A 21663-nucleotide genomic window follows, 5' to 3' on the forward strand; every position below is an offset into this window, starting at 1 on the left:
CAATAAATATGAATAAAACCAAAGGACAAAGGTGCAGGTAGCTGGGCAGGGTGTTCCAGTGAGAACACACCAGGCTAGAGTAGAACCTCTCTGTGGGATACCTTATGGGGCTACTAGAGGCAGAGGAAATCCAGAGTTCTATAGAAGGTATGTTCTGGAATCTCAGAGGCATCACAGGGAGAAGCAGAATCCAGTGAGGGAGAAGAGCAGTAGTGCAGGTTGAGAACCATGCAGACTTCTCTGGGCATGGCAATATGCTGTCTACAGCATAATGTGTCTACCACAGTTGGTGGCCCTGCTATGACCTGTTAGTCTGACGCCTACACATTTTTATTGTGAAGCTCCTAAGTGCCTCTTGGGAAACAATTCCCAAATCTGGGACTTGCTTTAGGACCTCAACAGTGGTTTAAAAATGATTTTAAAAAAGGACTGAATACTCTCATTTTGGATGAGCTATAATTCTTCCCCAAAGGTCCAGAGACATTCAGAGAAACTGTGGGTCACATTTGGGAACCCCCAATAGTTGGTTAACTCTCAAGATGTAATTTGCTTACATCATCTCAGATGGTTGAAATCCTGCTTCACAAGCTCTGTAAGACCTGGGTAATTTTTCCTATAAAAACCAGAGCATGTGTAATTTTCTATGTAGCTCTTCATTTCACTCTATTATTTATGCTGGTTTGTTTTAAGTAGCAGCTATCATGTGCTGAGCATCTACTGAGTGCCAAAAACAGGCTTTAACACATGATCTCTCTCACTGTGTAAGTTATCTTAAGCAGCTCTTTTCCCAACGGCTATTATGACCTGTCTTCTGCACAGATAAGAGAATGAGGTCCAAAGTTTAAGGAAAAGACCTTAACCTTGGGAGGGCCTGCTCAGTTAGGCTCTTTGGATAGGAAGGGGGATTATGAGAATCTTTCTCTGAGACTACAGCTGGTGCCCTCAGGGAGCCAGAGATGGCATGAGAGCAACAGTAAAGCATACTGTTCTTCTCAGTCGACACCATCTTTGTGCACTACACTGATAATCTACTAGCTTGGTTAGAAATTATTGTACTAATACGTTTATTCAGGAAAGAAATCTTATCAGTAAGAAATTCCATGAGATTCTTTTCCCCCCAAGATATAAAACTATACCCAACGGTTCTAAAGCCTGTCGTTTCATCCCTGGAACCTCTTAAGTCAACAGTGATTTAAAAACCACAAAATTCAAGGTGTGCAAAACGGGGGTGACACTGGGCCCTCTCTAGCACTTCTCATCAGGGAAGAGATACCAAACTTTCATATAAACAGCTAGGAGAATGAAGTGACTGCATCAGGTTGGTCACATTCCAAGTTGGCAGGGGTGATGGGTTTTCTATGGCCAGGGGGATCAAAGAAAGCTTCCTACAGAATGTGTACTAATGGGTTGCCTGGCGCAGGGAACTGGAGGGGAAGCACTGAGGTGGAACCCAAGGGACATGGGAAAGGCTGCCCAGGGAAAGCCTGGATATATGCTCTAGGACCTCTCAACCTGTAGCCAACACTTGTCTGGAGAAGTGCAGCCCAGAAAACAATCCCAACTAGAACTAATGTAGACTTCAAAAGTGGTTACCAAACTTTTTGAAACATCCTGAAAGTCTTTATTTCGTTGCAATAATCCTGTGGCACTCTTCTGGAAAAAGAGATGGAAGATGGCTGTGAGTGTGGGGCAAGCTTCAATCTTGTCCCCACTCCTTCTCTGAGGTTCCTGAAAAAAAAGTAGAAGGGACCTAGGGAGGTCCCCAGAACTGTCAGAACTCCACTGCTCATGAGCTGGGGAATCACAGAGCAAAAGCAATTTGCTTAAATCACACAGCAAGTTAACATGGGAATTAGGAATAAGGAGGTCAGACACCTTTGCTTACTGAGTGAAACTAAGGCCATGGATGAGGAGAAGGATTATATTGACTTGAGGAAGGTGAAACAGCCCTGAGGCATCAGGAGGGGCCCAGAAAAGAGAGAAACAGTCTGAACATGGACAGCAGACTGAAATGGCCATGAAAGGGGAGGAAAAAAAAAGGAGAGAGCGAGTGAGGAAGAGAAGAAAGAGAGGAGGAAAGAGGAGAAGTGGGCCAAGAGAGGAGTTGTGGGCCAATAGGACAAGAGCTGAGAACCAAGAGATGGCTCTGCCTAGAAGCTGGAGAAAGGGAAGCTCAGTTCTTCACCCCTCAAGTCCCCTCCCCCCACCCCAGCTACATAAGCGTAGGACAGGGGGTGAGGTTGGAAGTGTTGGGAGGAGCTACAGGTACTGTGTGACCCTTGGCACTAGAACACAATGATTGACTAGTTACATTTACTGTTGAACACTTTTCCTGTGGCCTGGGATAGTTAGTGATCTGCCCTTGGTTTCTCACTCATTCCACACAACACCCTAGGGTATTGTCTCCATGGTCACCTCACAGATGATGAAAATGTGTCTTCCCTGCCAAGAAAGCACCATTCAAAGCACGGTGGGAAAGTGCTGAGCTCAGAAGAGTTAGCCAAGTCTTAAGGACTTCACGAATTAGTCACCTTACTTCTTTGCTCTTTCATACTTCCTTAAGCTAAAGGTTTGGTGAGGGCTGCCTTATTGGCTGGTGCTACTGGATGTTGAACATATTACCAACGAGATGTCTGTCTTAGGAAATGTCACAGGGAAGCATTCCGGGGAGAATCTAAGATACAGCTGTGATCTCTGTTAGTATTGGTGAGATTGTAGCTTTTCTACAATGAGACCCTAGGTCCACCTGGGGAAAGTATTCATTCGATTGATGAGACAACACTTTCATGCTTTTAGTAAAAGACCCCACCCCCAGGACCAATGCAGTCTTGACAAGGCATACTTACTGTCTCACTGCCTTGTGGGTCCCCTAGTGGCTCACTAGATCCTTGAGTCGACTACCAAGCAAGGTCAGCACCACTCTTCCTGGCTCTGTCCAGGTCTCCTCACCCATTTTGTTTGTCACTCTTTCTAAGGCTTCCAGCAAGTGAAGTCCTTTTAGTGGCTGAGTCTGCTCTGTGCCACTCATAGGAATTAGAATATGAACAGCATGAGCCTCTCTGCTACCCTCGAAGATTGAGGCTTGAGGCTGATTGGGCTATTTGAGCTGCTGGTATGCACTGACTCCAAATGGGAATCCGAGAGCTCAAAATGCTTGAGAGGAAAGAGTACACAACACAGATGTTGTGAGATTTCTAACTTTTCTTTAGAGTTGTGTTTCCAGGGCCAACTGAAGTAAGACAAGATCTGTTAGAGAGGGGTCAATTTTATAATAGTAACTGCTGCCCAGAAGGGTGACTGAGACACAGTGTCTGATACAGTAGAATAATTGAATAGATAAGAAGCCAGTTGACCAAATGGATGGGTTGGTAGATAAATGGATGTGTGGATAAGAAAGTTGGGCTTTCCATGTGTTCCTCAATGTGTATGGCACAGGAATGAATCCCCAAAGCCAGCTCCAAAGATATCTTTCAAAATCATCCTGTGTACCAAGTCCTCTTTTCTCTCTCTCTGACTAGCTATCTGCAAATTCTCCAGGCTAAAACTACAGGGCTGGAGAGAGGGTGTCTAGGGAGGTGACCCCCAACCAACCAATATCCAGTGAACAGCCTGAAGGCCCATCACCCTCAGCTAATGATTTACTCTGTCCTTCTTTTCCCGTACCTTAAGGGACACAGTAGATAAAGACTCCCTTTATCTGTTTGAATACCAGATGACCCTTGGTCTATACACTAGGCTCACCAAAGCCTGAGATTGCTGGGCAAGAGGTAAACTGGACTGGAGTTCCATCTGCCCAGCCAACATGCAGGTGATACCCATAAGAAAACAGACAGATTAAGCTTGTGTGCTATAGAATGCTATTTCCCTCAACCCTCCTGCATCCCTCCCCACCCATCCCTCTTCTCAGCAATCTGTCAGTGGACCCAGGAGGGTTGGCATCCCTATCAGAGCAATGGGTGGCATGGAGCCCACGGCCGGCACTGGAAGTACGCCTGCTTCCTCTGGTGACTCACTGAATTAATTAGTCCCAGGCTGCAGTGGCTCTGGGTAGCATTTTCCCCTCCATTATTCCTTCTAGTTAGCAAAGCATAAACACCATTAATGTACAGTTGAAACATTTCCACAAATTAGAGACAGCAATGTCACCAAAAAAGCCTTGTATGAAATGTTTCCTCTTTGCCAGGACAAGAAGTCACTTTGCAAGATTTGCCACAGCAGGATGTCCTAGGAGTGCAACCAGCTGACTTTGTTCATAAAATTTAGCCTATACATAACTCTCAAGGAATACATGGATTTCATTGAGACAGGAGTTGTACACTCTAGGAACCGTAAGAGTGGAATGAACTAGCAGGACTTCCCAGTGAGATAGGAAACTATTTGCACGAGACACAAATACAGACAGGAGAATCTGAAGCCATCTGCTTGATTTGAGACCTGGCTCCAGAGGTTTCTGATTGGTTGTTCCTGGGAAAGTCACTTAACATCTCTATACTTGTGTCTCCTCATCTGCTAGACAGAAACCACACTGGTACCTGCCTCACAGAGTGATTATGAGTCTTATGGGAAGTAGCCAGTTTCTTGCACAGTCATGTTCACATTGAGTAAAAACTGTTATAAGTCCAGAAATTCACTGCTTTGTCATGAAAACCAACCAGATTCTCCTGGTGACTGATGCATTTCCAAAACTTGGAAGTCTTTGTTGGGTTCCTCTGCCCAACCTAAGACAAGAGACCCAGGCTCAGAAGGAGGCTTGGTTGCAGGTGGGGGAATGCCTTAGTATTTCCTGCTCACTACAAGAGAGTAGTGAGCGTGTTATCCTACAAAAGGTAGTTGTAAATCCCTGTGGTGGCATGTTCTTTTGATTTACAGTGGGGACTTAAACCTTTGAGTCAAGAGTTGAGATAAGCCATCTGTCCCTTTGTGTCTTTTTCATGACTCTGAAGTGTCATCTTGGCATAATGTTCTCTCAGGGCTGTGATTAGAGGAAAGTGTGTTTATAAAAATGTTTTAAAACCTACTGTCTGCAGCCTTAGTGAAAGGCCTCCATTGAGCCCTCTCGGAGTCTGGAGTACATCCTGAGCCACTGACAGTGACTAAGGTATCAGACCCAGGTTCATTAACCTTTATCTAGAAATGGACAGGGAAGGTGGCCAGGTCATATAAGGTGATCAATGCTCGTGAGTTTCCTGGCTGCTCGCCCAGGAAATATTCCATTACTCACTGTTTTCAAATGGCAGAAGTGGCTTTATAGCACGGACAGCCACACTATAAGATAGAACACAGATTTCGTAGATAAAGCTACCTACCATAGGTGACATGGGGCATGGAAAAGTTCTCTTGCTCTCATCTGCCTCTCTGCAACCAGAACACTTTTAAAATGAGGAAGATGTTTCTGTGTCCCGACATGGGTCTCTAAGTAAAAAATCTTTTTTTCTCTAACAAATGTATTCACAAATCTCATCGGATTCTCCATAGGGTTTCCTTTTGAGTTTTGGAGACATGGTCTTTTTTTATGGCCTCGACTGGCTTTGAACTTCCAACAATCTGCCTGCTTTGGTCTCCAAAGAGTTTGTTGTGGTGATGGTGTTTGTTTACTGGATCAAAATGGGCAAGAATGAGTGGAGTAGAACCAGGGCTAACAGAAAAGCATCCACTATTCAAATCCATCCTGGCTTGCATTCGTCTTCATATCATTCACAGCTATACATGGTTTAACATTAGGAAAGGGACAAGTGCCATTAAAAAAAAAAGAAAAAGAAAGAAATCCATGACATTCCAATTGAATCTTTATATTGAAACACAGCTGCTCTTATTAATGTCAGCATTGTCTCTAGCTGCTTCCCTATGGGGGCAATGTGACAGACAACAGGTAGAGCACAAAAACTAAAAAAAAATTACTATCTGGTTCCTCAACTAAATGTTTCTTAATCTTTGGTGTAGAATATTAATTTTTGAAAAAAACTTTATTTTTCTGTGTCTTATTTTTTATTCTTCCCAGTTATTTGTAAAGATATATTATTCATCCTGGGTAAGAGGTTACCCTGGGAACCTCTCCTGCTGCTAACTTGACTCCCCTGTTTTGGGTGAGGGCAGAAGAGATGGGCTAGGTTAGGGGCCCTGGCTCCTTCCCAGGAGGTGGAGAAACACTCTCAGACACTGCACTCTGATTAGCTCCTGGATGATAGGGACACTAGTTTAGCAGCAGTAGCTTTGCAGGAAGCACACTGACCAGGGGCAGGGAGTATGTCAATTTACTAGAAAACTATAGCATCCTTCCACGTGTCCCTGACCTCACAGAATTACTCTCAGGCAGCAGAGTGGAGTTGGGAAAGTTTCACCCTTGACTCCCTGGTACCAGGGGTCAAGATAGGGACTTCACTGTCCTAAAAATATGGCTTCAATAAGGCGAGTTAAGCCACTTTAGGATGTGTCTGCTGCTTTTTGTGTTAGATATACTTTAACTTTCAGAAATTGAGTTGTATTTTAGGCTAAAGAGGAGAGAAAGTGTTCTGTGATTAAATGGTTCTCCTAATAATGTAAAATTCTACTTCCCATTAGTCTATCTTAGGGTTTTATTGTTGTGAAGAGATGCCATGACTGAGAGAGACACCCTGACCACAGCAACTCTTATAAAGAAAAACATTAAATTGGGCCTGGCTTACAGTTCAGACCGAGGTTTAGTCCATTATCACCATGTTGGCAAGCATGGCAGCACACACAGGGAACTGAGAGTTCTACATCTTGACCAGAAGGCAACAGGAGGAGTCTGGGTACCACTCTGGGCATAGCCTGAGCATAGGAGACCTCAAAGCCTACCCACACAGTGACACACTTCCACCAACACAGCTAAGAGGGCCACTCCCTCTGGGCCAAGCAATTCAAACACAAGAGTCTATGGGAGGCCGTATATATTCAAATCACAGCAGACTAGATTCTTTTTTATCAAGTAAAATGTTCATTTGCAACAAAGTCTGAAAAACCTCATATTTCTTGTGTGTGTGTGTGTGTGTGTGTGTGTGTGTGTGTGTGTGTGTACTAGCATGTGTGCAGGGAAATGTGTGTTCATGCTTATAGATAACTGAAGTTAGCATGGGGTATCTTTATGGATTATTCTTTATTCTTATTTATTGAGCAGGGTTTCTGACCTACCCCCGACCTTGCCAATTCAGGCTAGTTTAACTACAAGGTTGACCTAGGGTTCCCCTGTCTCTGCCTCTCACCTAAGTGCTGGGATTACAGGTGGCCGCCATAGCTGCCTGGTTTTTACTTGGACTGTGGGGGCCGGGGGTCAGAATTTTAATCTTTATACTTGCAAGGCGAGCACGTTTTCTACTGTGCCATCTCCCTGACCACACTATTTCTAAAACCCTTCCCCTCTTCTTATCTCCAGGGATCACTATTTATGTGATGTGGTGTGGGCTACAGAAGAAAGAATTTCACTGCAGTGGCTCAGGAGGATTCAGAACTATTCCGTGATGGCTATCTGTGACTATGATAAGACCTACCTAATGTGGAACTGTCCATCCGTAAGATTTCCCTGGGATGCTCTGCTGTTCCAACAGCATGTGACATGAGGGGTCTTTGTCATCCGAGTGAGTGGAGGTTGGGATCAGTAAATGTTTTAGTTTCTCTTGTCCCCGAGTCCATATCCAGCTCTGAAGCAGGAGGTCAGTCTTGGTGTCAGATACTTGATATCCAAGAGATCTTCCATTTCTCCTTTGCACACTAGTCATGGTGTGGTAGGTATGGATGTGATCATTTGGGAGGGTGGGGGAAGGAGTGGCTAGAAACCCTGAGGAAGGAAGTTGGTGTCCGAGTTCAAAACCAGGATGAGGTTATATGCAAAACGAAGGTTATTTTAACAGGTAAAATAAAAAGGATGGAAAATAGCTAGCTAAGCATGTGGGTAACAAATACCAGGAAGGTACAAATCTATTACTAGACTGTAACAGTTTCTAAGCAGAAACCCAACGTAGAATGTAAATGCAAAACCATCAGCCTGAGAAGGCGGCAATGCTGAGGGGAATCGAGTGTTGATCAAATTGTGAGGTGCTGAGGTTCCCAGACACGATACCATGATGTTCTCTGAGGCTGAGGATTTCAGCAAAACTGCCTTGAGAGCCAGCAGCCACAGGAGAGACTGGAGTCGAAGTCGAACAGATGCATGTCATGACCACTCTGTGCCTCCTTCTTCTCTCTGGTCATGAAGCCTGTATTACACACACCTACCTGCCAGCATCCTACATGGGCAGAGGGCAGAGAATTTGAGTGATGCTCCATATCTCGACACATCCACTTGTTTATGCAAGAAAATATCACATTATTTAAAATGTCCCCACCTCGTTGCTAAGCTATGGAATTGTTTTTTTGTTTTTGTTTTTGTTTTTTTAATTAAGTAAACAGCCTGCATCTCCCAAAAAACTGTTTTTGTTCTGGTAGGGAGTACAGTTGTAAAGATATTCTGTAACACTTCTATGCCTTGAACATTTACAACATGACAGGGATAGTGAAACCCGAGGCTCAGTGAGGTTCAAAAGTGCCTCTGTCACAGGACACACCTGAACTCTAAAGCACTTTGCTTTCTGCTGCTTGACTCATCATAATATCAGGATATTTTGCCATAAGAGGACTTAAGATAGATACAGAGGGTAATAACAGATACTCTGTTGGAGCCAGATGAACAAGACCAGGAAGTGGCTTGCAGGAAGACAGAGAGCCAGCCAGGATAAGACATCCTATGTGAGCAGATAAGAAAGTTCCCTGTAAGCCGAGGGATTGTGCGAGGACATCCATAGTGAACAGCTTAGAGCACAGAGGGACCGAATGTGCTTACCACCTAAGCTGGAAGTGAGTGAGGTATTGGATGGGGAATGAGGCCAGTGATTAAGATTTGGGCTCAGGGGCCATGCAGAGGTGTTTGAATTCATCTTGTAATGGATGGAAAGCCACGTCGGGATTCTAAAGTGATGAGTTTAACGGGAATCAGTTGTCTGTTGCAAATGTGATCAACTAGGGGCTGAGCAGGGAGGATAGTGGACCAGAGGAGTAAATGATAACATCCAATTAAGAGACCATGGCAGCATCCTGAAGAGGTGAATGATGGGAGTGTCTGTAGGAAAGGACAGAGGACTGAAGCAAGGGGCTAAGGGAGATTTCCATAAGAAGGGAGTGAGAAGAGAAGGAATCTAGACTGCTAGACTGCGTGGCTAAGAAAAGGTCTGAGAACAGGTGGCTGGGCTACAGGAAACTGAAGAACAGCACTGAGTTCTGTGCATATCAGATTTAAAAGGCCAGTTGGAGCTTCAGGCCAGCACCAAGGGACATAGATAAGTGATCAAGTGCAATCATGTGAGAAATACTAACATACACCGACGTAAAGGATGAGAGATTGTTTTCTTTTGTCATACGTGTAAGTTCATGTGTGGCATCTTGTACGGGGCTACGGAAATAGCTCAGTTGGTGGATTATGGGCTTGGCATGCCTGAAGGCCTTGGATCAGTTCCCAACACTACGTAAACCTGAGTGTGGGGGTGGACCCACATCACCCTAGTGCTTAAGAAGCTGACACAGGATCAGTTAAAGGCTTTGGTCATATTGTCAGTTTGAGATACTTTTCATCTTTAAAAGAAAGAGAAAGCATAAAAGGACTCCACCATCTTCTCTTTAAAACACTGCCCTGTCTTTTCTCCCCAGGAGCAGCAGCACGTTGAAATGAGTACCACGGGCTGGGTCGGAAGAGTAAGTGTCCTGAGTTACAGATTTCATAGACATCATGCCTGCTACTCAGAGCTGGTTAATGTGTGGCTGTCCTATACTAAGGCACTGTGCTGTCACTGATGGAAACGTGAGTCAGGCCGTGTCTCAGTGTTAGCTGTGCTTCCTACTGTATACCCAAGAAGGCGAAGAGACAAGTCCGACACCAAAGTCATGAGCAGAACTGACAAGCAAAGCGTGTTCTCCAGGCAACTGGAGCTTCCAGTGAGCTGAAAGGCTGCCAAGATGCAGAACATACTTGTTTGACCTGTTGTTTGAGTTCTCCCCTTTGGAAGCAGAAAAAGGGTTTCAGTCCAGCCTGGATGGCAGCCATCAGGAACAGTACCAATCCAATAATGTCCATTGCACACCTCTCTAGAGGAAAGCGCACGTTGGTAGGCACTCTGAAGATGCTCTTTATCTGGGAAAGAAAGGTGACCCTCAGAGACCCACTGCTCTGCTCACCACCACCTGACACATGTATATGCACAGCGCCCCAAACTCAAGTCTGAGACTGTGGAAGAAAGCATGGGGTCAGGGGGAGGGACTCTAGCCACCATGACACCTTATGGGGAAGATGAAAACTGAACGGCGGCACGTAGCTTTTTAAAAAGGGTAACCACTTCCCATCTCCCGGGTGAGAGAGGTGAGGCTTCAGTCCAGGAAGACGAAGACCCCTCTCTGCTGGGCTGGGAGCTACCACAACATTCCCATGTCCTTTTTTTCCAGGCACTGATTGGGCAGAGGAGAGAGGTTTGCCAACAAGAAAAGTGGTTTCCTCCATGGCAAGAGACACGCTACACTTCCTCACGACTCTCTGAAAAAAAATATGTTTTTTCCTCTCTGTATTTAACCAGACAGATGCCAGTTTTCACACATTTCTACTAGGCACAACTCCATCCAGGGGAAACAGGGAAATGTATTAAAAAGATAAGGCTGTGAACATGGGTCTAGAGAGGCGAATGTGCTTAAGCACTCTGTAATGAGAACACAAAGTGTACTGCACGCCTCAGCTTGCTTCATAAATGAATTCACTTTGAATCACTAAATAGAAGAGGCAAGCATTTCACTTCTCTCCCCCAGACGGGAAAGGATGAGAGAGGAAACACTCAGGGTGAAGCGAACCAACAATTTTAAAAGACCATCCTCTACCTGCTAGCAATGTAACCAGGAAATAGAAATTAAAATGCAACGTGGTCCTTCCAGGCTGGGAAGAGTCCCCTCTTCTATTTAAACACAATTTTCTGAGAGCTATCTTCTATTGAACTTTTAAAAAAAATTTTTTTTTGTTCTCCATTCCCATGTAATCATTTTTGTAAGGTGTTGATCGTCTTTAGCAAAATGAAAAGGCTTAGAAGAAAACTAACTGTGTAAGTGCTTCCATGGGAAATCTATGGCAGAGATTCCTGGTGGCATCTAGTCCAGGAGTGGTTAAAGACTAAGCCTGACTTTCAAAACGAATTGTGAAAAAAAAAAAAAAAAAAAAAAACACGGGAACGAAAATTTCCACTTCCAACCTGAAACAGTTAGATAATTAGATGCCTTCTAGAAAGTGCACTTGCAATATCAAGGAAGTTCCTTCCAACAGAGAGAGTGTTTAGGTTGCATGCCCATATGGTTGGGAGTCTCCATTATCCTTGCAAGATACGATCCAGAACAATGGAAACATTTCTGTGTGTTCAATATCTGCCGTTGGCACCTTTGTGTGTGTCCTCCCATCTGACCTCAGCAGAGTAGCCCGTGAGTTTGTTCTCAGCTCCTCATCTTCTACTTAGGACAATGTTCGTTTTGAGGTCCTTTGTTTCACATGACATGCAAAGGATTCAGGGATTAGAGAGGACTTCCAGAAACTGGGGTTAATCCTGAGGTGAGACTGGCATGGTGACATTTCTTTGCTCTGTCATTGTCTAGTTTAGGCCTGCAGAACCCCACTTCACCTCTGATGGAAGCAGCTTCTATAAGATCATCAGCGACAAAGATGGCTACAAACATATCTGCCACTTCCCGAAAGATAAGAAAGTGAGTGTGCTTGTGCAGCAGACTTCAAGCTGACCTCCTTCCCTAACTGAAATAGAAATCATTTCATGACATTGAGCAGTGTGCATAAATAGACTAATTCAGATTCTTCAGTGGTCTATGGGATGCAGCATTGATGCCTCCAAAAGCACCTTCAAATTTATTTGACTTCCTGATATAAATGATTTAATCTTCTGCTTAACTTTGTTAGGGAAATCTAATATATCTCATATTTTAAAACCCCAACCAGGACTGTACATTTATTACAAAGGGAGCCTGGGAAGTCATTAGTATCGAAGCTCTGACCAGCGATTATCTGTGAGTATACTCTAATAGCCAGTAAGTAGGCTGTAAACCCGTGTGTTATACTAACAACCCTCTCACAGAAGCGCAGGAAAATCTCCCACAAAGAGTCGCTGATTTGGAATATGTTCAATCCTTCTTTTCTTTTTAACATACGGAAGCCTTAATGATTTTCACATACGCTCAGCAGATTTGACACCATGCCACTGAGTGGTTCTACCTCTTGGTTTTACCTGCTTTGCACTGGAGGGGCTGCAATCTCTCATGAATGATCTGGGCCGCTAGCTGCAGGGGCACTCTGCCTTCTGTTAACTTCAGACTGACATGGGCTCCAGGAAAGACTGAGAAAGGCAATTTTGTCTGCTGGTGGCTCGGCCTTGCTCTTTGGAATATGGCAAGGTCTGATTTAAGCGCCTACTAACAGCATACATGAGCTGTCAGCAAAAGGCATTTAACTTTCCATTAGGATCTTGGGCTCTTCCTGCATTGGCCTCATCACAGAGGAATTTTGCCATTGCCCAGAGTAATTTCTGAAGACTTTACAGAAGGAGCTCTGCCACGTTCTGGAATATACAACCCCTACAGCTATGCAGCTTATGTAATAACACAGAAAAGACAGAAATCAGGATTGGGGTGGGGGCGGGGGTTCTCAATTTCAAGCTAGCTGTCCAGGCGTGTCTTTCTTGTAAAAGCTCTGTTTTGCATGTTTTACTTACCATTCCAATTCAGGGAAAACTCCCGGGATTCATCCATTTCAGACTGTTTAAAGAAAGAGTCCTGGGTAGAGATGGTGGAGGGAGAGAGCTTCTGGGTGGGATGAAAGGGCAAAGCAGCAAGTGTGGACAGAGGGCACACACTTATGCAGTACAGCTATGTGTGCCTGGGCTTGGAGATCAGGGGATATAGTTAACATTTTTGTAAAACATATTTAATATATATTGTCTTTGTTTTCTTCTCAGATACTACATTAGTAACCAATATAAAGAAATGCCAGGAGGAAGAAATCTCTATAAGTAAGAGTGCTGCTGGGATGTTGACATCAGGGGTTTTCAGTGACAGATTATTCCTTGTCCCTGTCTGTCTGTCTGCATGTTTGTCTTGTCCTAATTAATGTTACACTGGAATTGTTATAAGTACGTAGATTATTTCATTTATCATTCATATGTCACCAAAACAATGACTTTATGAGGTGTTTCCTGGCATACCCTAATTATGGGAGACTAAGGTTATCATAAATTAATACATACATTTATGGTGAAGAGAAAGTCCCTGGAGGGTTCCTATGTTGGTCTGAGTCCTCTGAGACTGGAACATGACATTAGTCAGTTTCTTCCTATCGCATACCTATTGATGAAGTAATTAATCCCCACTGTTGGCTTTACAGAATTCAGCTTACTGACCACACAAATGTGAAGTGCCTCAGTTGTGACCTGAATCCAGAAAGATGTCAGTATTATGTGGTATCATTTAGTAAAGAGGCAAAGTACTATCAGCTGGGATGTTGGGGTAAGTTTGCATTGATGTGAGAAAGAGCTAATACCTGACCTGTCCCTACAGTGCTGAGGGACAGGAGACCCTGAGGGCTTCCTCTAGGAGCCTACTTTGCTTCTCTGCTCGGTCCTTCTTCCTTTAGCAACATAGGAGCCCTCAAAGATACCTGAGCCCTTTTCTACACTCTGTGTGTATGTGCTGTGTGATGCGGACACATTTCTTTCTTGCCCCAGAGTTCATTCTTAGGCACCCACATGTTCTAGGTTTTAAATAATGATTTTATGCCTTTGCCCTCAAGTTAATAAGACACTGTGAGTGGTGCCCATCACCCAGAATCTTCACTACTGTGTGCTCTGTTAATATTGCTACTGTTAATTTTCATTCTAAGTCTAGAAGCCTGGGCAAGGGAAGGCACAGTGGCATATTCAAGTCATACAGTAAGATCTAAAGGGCTTCTCTGAGTCTTCTTTTCTAATGCTGTACCAGGCTGCTTCTTAAACTGAGAAAAAGAATTGAGACATTCTATTAAGAAAAAAAAAAAAAAAAGCATGGCCAATGGCAAAGGGGCCTTCAAACTACTTATCCCGTCATCTCCCGGGTGTATTTTGTTCCCTCTGATGCAGTTTTTTAGTTTTCTTTAATATGGCTAAATGTTGCCATCATTTCTTGGGTATGTGCCTTATACTAGGAACTCTGCTAAAAGCTTAATATTTGTGATCTTATTTAAACCTTAGTAAAACTCTCCAAAGTACATATTATCCTCACTTTCTATGAAAAGATGTTGGCACGTAGACACACTGACCTAACCTTCCCAGCAAGTCAGTCAGGATTCAAACCCAGGTCTAGCAGTGCCTTCACTGTGCTTTTTTCAAGCAAATATAGAAATTAACTATATCATTTAAATGCATCAAAATTAAATAGATCACAAGATAGCTTTGCTATACATTACCTTCCACTCCACAGCTACCACAGTTGGGATAAATAGTGAAGATATGGGCTGGTGAGAAAAACACATTTCCATGCCAGAAAGAAACTGCTTATCCAAGTTAGGCACTGCAGATGTGTCTCCTGGCTCCCAGACTCTCCTAAGTGGGGGCCGGTGAGCAGACTTGCCTCCTCCAGGTGAAGCTGTTCCAGAGCTCTGCCCACTCACCCTCCAAGGAGCACAGGGCTTTCAGAGGTAGAACAGTCAACATGTGGTCACAGAGAATGGGGAAGGTTAAACTGTAATTTCGGCTCGCTGAGGAGGAAATTGGGCACAGAGATGGCAGCCTGCTCTGAATGTCCAGCATAGCAGAGATCCGTTTCCTGTCCCGTTTATCTGAGCCCCATGCCTTTGTAGGAACGCATCCTACACTTAATTGCAGTTATTTGTAAGGGAAAAAAAAAAGGTGGGGATGAGCAGAAGAGAGCTAAGCTTCTTACCTCCTGCAGTAGCTGCTTTGTGTTATGTCAGACAGTAAGGGCTGGTGTGTTTGAAAGCTCACACAGGCATGCTATTCTCATCTAAAATCTATCTTCCACTGGTTCTGTTCACAGGCCCCGGTCTGCCCCTCTACACTCTACATCGTAGCACGGATCATAAAGGTATTTTGTCATACTTCCCCCTCTCCCCCACCACCGGCTTGTAGGAAAGCACGCACGTGGATAGGGCCAGCATGGGATTTTCCCTTGGCATTTAGAGTCTTACCCGGGAGTTAGACATAAGCCTTCCTCCTACTGGAAGTGTGCACGGCCCAGGGGCCGCAGTGCACGCCTGCTCACTATTGTCGCATGTGACCTAGCCTCTTTGTACTGTTACAAGTTATGGCTGTTTCCTCTATCTGTTTAGAGCTACGAGTCCTGGAAGACAATTCTGCTTTGGATAGAATGCTGCAGGATGTCCAGATGCCTTCAAAAAAATTGGACTTCATTGTTTTGAATGAAACAAGTAAGTTACATGTAGTCTTTTGGAATAGTGTTTTTGGTGGAAACAAGAATAAAATACAAATAATGTGACAGTTTGGTCTGAGAATACATGCTTTGTGTTGTATGAATCTAATTTAAAAGGTTATTTTTTCCACAAAACACTCTAACTACTATATTTACTTGGCTGTGTGTGTGTGTGTGTGTGTGTGTGTGTGTGTGTGTGTGTGTGGTTGTGTGTGTGTGTATCTTAAAGAGTGTTTGGGGGAAATGTACTATAGATAGGTCCGTCCATCAAGCTAGCAACTCTGCTCTACCAATGAGCATTAATGGTAAAAACCTAATGGCTACGCTAAATCACACTGGATATATTTTATCTTTGAACTATAAAGTTAGAAAAACACCTAAGATGATTATGTTAAAAATTTGAGGTTGTTTCTAAAATGTTTAAACTTCAGGCTTTTGGGGGCGGAGGGCGGAGGGGAGAGGGTTGCTATTTCCTAGTGAGCTCAGGTGGGGCATGTGGTAAGCATGAATCGCTCTCAGGCACCACTAAGGACAATGGGTTTGTCTGAGTTAGAAATGCTTCTTTCTCTTCAGTTTCTTTTTCCACTCAGGAATAACGACTTATGGGAAAGGAAGATACACCTCATGGTTGATGAGTTTTGGTTTTTAATTTAGCACCATGGGAAATATGGAGCTGAAGAGATGGCTCAGCCATTGGGAGCTGTTACAACTCCTGCAGGGGCCACATTCCTTTTCCAGTGCCCATGCCCGGTGGGTGGTTCACAAGCTGTGTAACTTCAGCTTCAAGAATTCCAGCACCCTCTTCCGGATTCCCAGGGCATCTGCTCTTACTTGCATAAACCCACACAGAGTAATACATACACACATAACCTAAACTAACAAAAATAAAATACTTTTTTAAAGGAAATGAATAAAGTATTCAACTCCCGTCACTGGAAAGGGTGGGACAGGCCCACTTGGGCAGAATAACTTAGCACCCTGCTCAAAGGGAATGTGCAGTGTGTGTCACCAGGGTCCTTGCTAACAAACCCCTTCTGACCCAGCAGGGGTGCCACTGTTCCCTGTCCCTGAGACATCTTGAATGTAAAGAGCTCATTTTGACAGTCTGGTGCGGAGTTCTGCAGTGCATATGGAGACGCCATTCTATTTCAGCGGGCACACAGTGGGAGTCCTTAGGTTTTAGGGCTGGGGAGGGCACACAGTTAAAAAGAAATTTTCATAGAAAGTAGGAGGGGACCAACATAAGGGAGGGAGAGCACTCATTAGGCTTTAGTCGTTCTCACTACATCACTGCAGGAAAGGGGGTTGAGACATGGCTTGAGGAAGTGAGACTTTGGGGCCTGAAAGACCCTGTCCTCACAGAAAAACTGCACATTTATAAAACCCCTTCTAATCAACTAGTGCTGGCCAGACAAGATATTGAATCATGACTGGTGCACTAAAAATATCAGTCTGGCTAATAGTTTGATATTTGATTAAGATTATAATAAAAAAATATTTTTCTTACCTACACATTGAATAAAAAGCACAAAACAATTAGGAAACACAAATTGAAGATAAGCCCATCTATATAAATGTTTGACTACCGAGTCTTTCTTTTTCTCTTTAGCCAAAATCACTATGAAAATAAGTCAAGAAGCAAAAGGGAGAGTACACATGAGAGCCTCCTCCAGAGATCAGGAGTTTTGTTTGTTTGTTTGTTTGTTTGTTTGGCTTGGTTTTCTGAGCCTATAGTTTACATCTTCCTGAGTATGTGGAACTCTCATTTAGATTTATTAGACTTATTTATTCTGAGATCAAAGGAGACCGACTCATTATCTTGAGATAATTTTTTTTTATTAAACTGATGTTAAATCAAGCATAAGAATTTAAATGGACCCAAGAAAGAGCCCAAAGAATGTGAAAGCAGTTTATTTCCCAGGAGCCGATTTCATTCTGTGAAAAACTGAACTGAGAACAAGTCTCTGCTCTGCGGTCTGGGGTGGCAATAGGAATTAGAAAATCACTATTAAATCCAGATTTTAAAAGAGAGTTATGGCCGACTGCAAATTCTAAACAGCTTCAAGGAAATTCGAGAAGAGGAAAACATTTGGGAGGAAAATTTAGAACATAAACAAGCTAGATAAGAAGACTGGGTGCCAAAGAACAGAAGCATAAAAACAAAACATTAGGAATCCTAAAATGCACTTGTAGTTTAGAAGCCATCGATGGATTCACGGCTATATTAGAAACGGTTTAATTGTTTTCCCACCATAGTAACTAGCACTTATGAACAACGCAGCTGGCTTTTATATCTTTAAAATGTGATCCTAAGCTGATATTTCTTGTTTTCTACCTAACTTACCAAATTGGTGAGCTCAGAGAAACTACTGAGAAATAAGGAATGGAATCCCACTAATAACTATTTTTATCTCACTAATTAATCTTCTGCTTGTTTAGGATTTTGGTATCAAATGATCTTGCCTCCTCATTTTGATAAATCCAAGAAATATCCTCTACTATTAGATGTGTAAGTATTCAAGAGAGAATAACTTATCAGTCAACTGCTGCACTTCTCTGGGGTTATAGATTAATGACATAGAGAGCCAATACTTCTCTTCTTTCCTACATTATTGATTATTATTTCCCACCCATCTTGTACCTACAAATCCCAGCTGTGTTTTCTCCTAACTTAATAAATGAGAGAGACACTTCTTTCTGTAATTATCATATGCTTTGCTTTGCTTCCCTGGAGTTTAAGGGAACCTCACTGGCCTTTTCTGGTTCTTATCTCCATCCTTTCTTCCTGACAAGCAAGATAGGGTCACCTTTAATCTACTAAGTTTTCTGTCATGGACAGAGCTAAGAAATTTCATGTTACAAAAAAAATGTTTACTCATATATGAATGCATAAATATGTTCGCCTGTATAAATTTAGAATGCTACAACATCTAGTTTGATGAAAGAATCTAGTTAAATGAAAACAATGTGATATTTTGCTTAAATGAAAGTTCTTTTAACTACCATCTAAAGAAGAGGCAAGAACCTGTTAGTAGAGGCATTCATGCAGAACTTGCTCATCATTGTGGGTTTGCAAGAGCCAATGAATAGGAAAGAGATGAATTGGGAGGGAATGATTATTCGAGAAGAGATGTATGTACCCAGAAGTCATGTAGTCTGGGCAGAGAGGGCATTGAAATAAGAAGCTATGAGCTATAGGGATTATCTCTTGGTATACAGAGGATTTGATAAAAGTTGTACATATGGCTATATGTGTGGTAGATCTTAGGCTGTAAAGGTTGCAAATACAACAATGTTAAAATTCTTGCATCGATGAATAATATGCTTATTTCCTATTTCAAGTTCATATTTCTTTGTCCTTAAGGTTTTAAGAACTAGCATTCTTTTATACTATGGTCCTTTCTACTATGGTATAGAGGCTCCGAGTGGGCAACACTATCTATGTAAGAGCCTTGGGGAAATGAGAAGCGTTTGATGCCCTGGTTAGAGTCCTTAAGGAGACCCTAACCTAGGAAACAAGTATATAGACTGGGATGGAAAACTACACCACTCATCATGGTTATTTTTATAAGACAATTTCCCCTATCCCCAGTATTTGATGAATTATGTCTCCTATTTCTAAGATTGCAAAGACCTTTTTTTTTAAAAAAAGATTTATTTATTTATTATATGTAAGTACACCGTAGCTCTCTTCAGACATTCCAGAAGAGGGCATCAGATCTCATCATGGATAGTTGTGAGCCATCATGTGGTTGCTGGGATTTGAACTCACAACCTTCAGAAGAGCAGTCGGCTCTCTTAACTGCTGAGCCATCTCTCCAGCCAGTGCATAGAAGTTAAAATGTAGAATGCACTTGACAATAGTGTCCAAATGCAAATCTTAGGTATGTATCTAAAGGAAACACACAGCCATAATGGTCATGTTGCTAAATTTAAAGAATATAAATGATGCTTTTATTTACCTGATGCAATTGTCATCTCAAAGGCTTTTTGTTGAATAAGCTTACTATATCTATTTCTTTCTGAACTCTGGCTGTCTGGTTCAACTATTCTCCTCTCCAAGCTGACTGATTCAATTTGACTTCTCTTATCCTCACTAAATTGCTCTGCTTGGCCTCAAACTAACTCTGGCAATTTGTTCTAATCTTCTGTCTCCTTATTCTCTGTCTCCTTCTGTCTTCACCTGCAACCTGTATCTGTAAAATTGTCCCAGTTAAACCTCCCACTCCTTCTCCTTCTCCCTTCCCCTTTCCCTCCCCCTCCCCCCATTTCCATCTGCCTCTTTCTCCTTCCCCAACCCTCCTTCCCTGTCTGCTGCTCACTTAAGTTGCCTCTTTCTTCTGCTATTTTCCTGTGAGTTGGGTGTTTACACTCTCTGATTAATCACTTTGTCTGCGCCTCAATTGGAGATCACTTTCAAACATGGCTGCCTCTTTGTACAAACTACCCTTATTTTCATTGTAGGATTAAACATGCATAATAAGGGTATGCCTGTATTTCAGCTAGAGAGATTAAAGATGTCTGCATTTCAGCCAGATCACACAAATGTAGAAGGTCTTTGAATATGATCCTTGTCAGAGCAGCCTTGCTGCTGAATTAAAATTCTTCTATAAATGAACCTATTCTTGATAATCCAGTGTCTACTATAATTTTCAGTCTCATGATTGAGAAAGATGCAAATGCCTGGTCGATAGGAGAAAAATGCTAGCATTCTTTATTTAAATTTTCACAGATATGCAGGTCCCTGTAGTCAAAAAGCAGATGCTTCCTTCAGACTGAACTGGGCCACTTACCTTGCAAGTACAGAAAACATCATAGTAGCTAGCTTTGACGGCAGAGGAAGTGGTTACCAAGGAGATAAGATCATGCATGCAATCAACAGAAGATTGGGAACGCTGGAAGTTGAAGATCAAATTGAAGCAGCCAGGTAAGCATCTCAGAGTTGAACTCAGACATTGTTGACTTTCTTCTTTCTTTCTCTCTTTCTCTTTCTCTCTTTCTCTCTTTCTCTCTCTCTCTCTCTCTCTCTCTCTTTCTTCCTTTCTTTCTTCCTTCCTTCCTTTCTTTCTTTCTTTCTTTCTTTCTTTCTTTCTTTCTTTCTTTCTTTCTTTCTTTCTTTCTTTCTTTTTTCTTTTTTTTCCTCTCGCTCTTTCTTTCTAAACTATGAAGAATTTGAAGGTTTTGGAGGGTGAATTTATAATCTTTTACCCTGTTATTTTTTTAGTGCAATATGAGTCACTATAGATTTATATGAAGCTTTAGAAAGGAACTTACTAAGTGTTTTCTATATGGCTTGAGAAAAGGAGTTGGCATAGACACCAGCGTCATCCAAGAGTAGAGGATACACTCCATGACACACAGGGATAAGTTGAGGGAGGAGTGACTGTGTCAGTGAGACTTCTGAGTGCAGGTACAAGAGGTCTGGCAGAAGGAGCTTTCAAGAGGAAGGAGTCATTTGGAATCCTGGTTTGAGAGATGTCAATCCATTATTCTTGGCTCAGTTGGATAAGGACAAACAACAGTGTTTTCAGCCCTTTCTTCTGAGCGCTTTGATGACAACTTTTACTTTAAAGTTGGCAGAAAGCAAGCAGCAATTACCATGCCAGGCTCTGAATGCTAGGCAGTCCTGACATTTCCTCCTTTAAATGAATTAGTCTTTTACCAGGGGACCCAGCCTCTCACAAAGTCTTGGGGCATGGGACAAAGGTAGAAAGGTCCTTTACTACACATCAGTAAAACAATGACTTTTGGTCCAGATGTTAGTCAATTCCCTCTGCCCCCCCCCCTCCAATCTGATTCCCAATGAGCAGGATTTGCTGCTGGCTACATCCTTACAGGTACTCTGGTTTTTCTGAACCTACACCAGGATCAGTCGTTAACCTCTGCTGACAACATTCAAGCTGGCTTCTTCAAAGCATTTTTCTGAATTTCTCTCCTGAAGCAATACCAAATGTTTCTGAATTATGAGATCTAATGACTCACAGCAATGACCCTGTCTCTTGGTACCAATCGGTGTTAGTGAGATTTTCATTGGAATTATAAAACACAGGGTTAAACCACTTAAAAGGAGGAATTATTTATTCTGTACCATGGTTTCAGAGATTTCAGTCCACAGTCCTTGGCTCTGTTGCTTCCAGGTCCATGGTGAGATAGAAAATTATGGCAGCA

The 21663-nt window shown here is 42.7% G+C and overlaps 1 protein-coding gene across 1 annotated transcript in view; it reads left to right on the forward strand.

The window, feature by feature from the left end:
• The window catches only part of Dpp4 (dipeptidyl peptidase 4), an 83234-nt gene that overhangs the window by 40310 nt on the left and 21261 nt on the right, over positions 1–21663 (forward strand). The window contains exons 11-20 of the mRNA XM_021152985.3: positions 7391–7526; positions 9694–9738; positions 11665–11772; positions 12020–12087; positions 13032–13085; positions 13457–13578; positions 15103–15150; positions 15395–15493; positions 17935–18004; positions 20228–20422. Of these exons, the coding sequence (XP_021008644.1) occupies positions 7391–7526; positions 9694–9738; positions 11665–11772; positions 12020–12087; positions 13032–13085; positions 13457–13578; positions 15103–15150; positions 15395–15493; positions 17935–18004; positions 20228–20422 (945 nt within the window). The remainder of the gene's footprint in view (positions 1–7390; positions 7527–9693; positions 9739–11664; positions 11773–12019; positions 12088–13031; positions 13086–13456; positions 13579–15102; positions 15151–15394; positions 15494–17934; positions 18005–20227; positions 20423–21663) is intronic.

Source organism: Mus caroli, unplaced genomic scaffold (assembly GCF_978045245.1).
Source record: "Mus caroli unplaced genomic scaffold, Mus_caroli_1 scaffold_2, whole genome shotgun sequence".
NCBI lineage: Eukaryota > Metazoa > Chordata > Mammalia > Rodentia > Muridae > Mus > Mus caroli.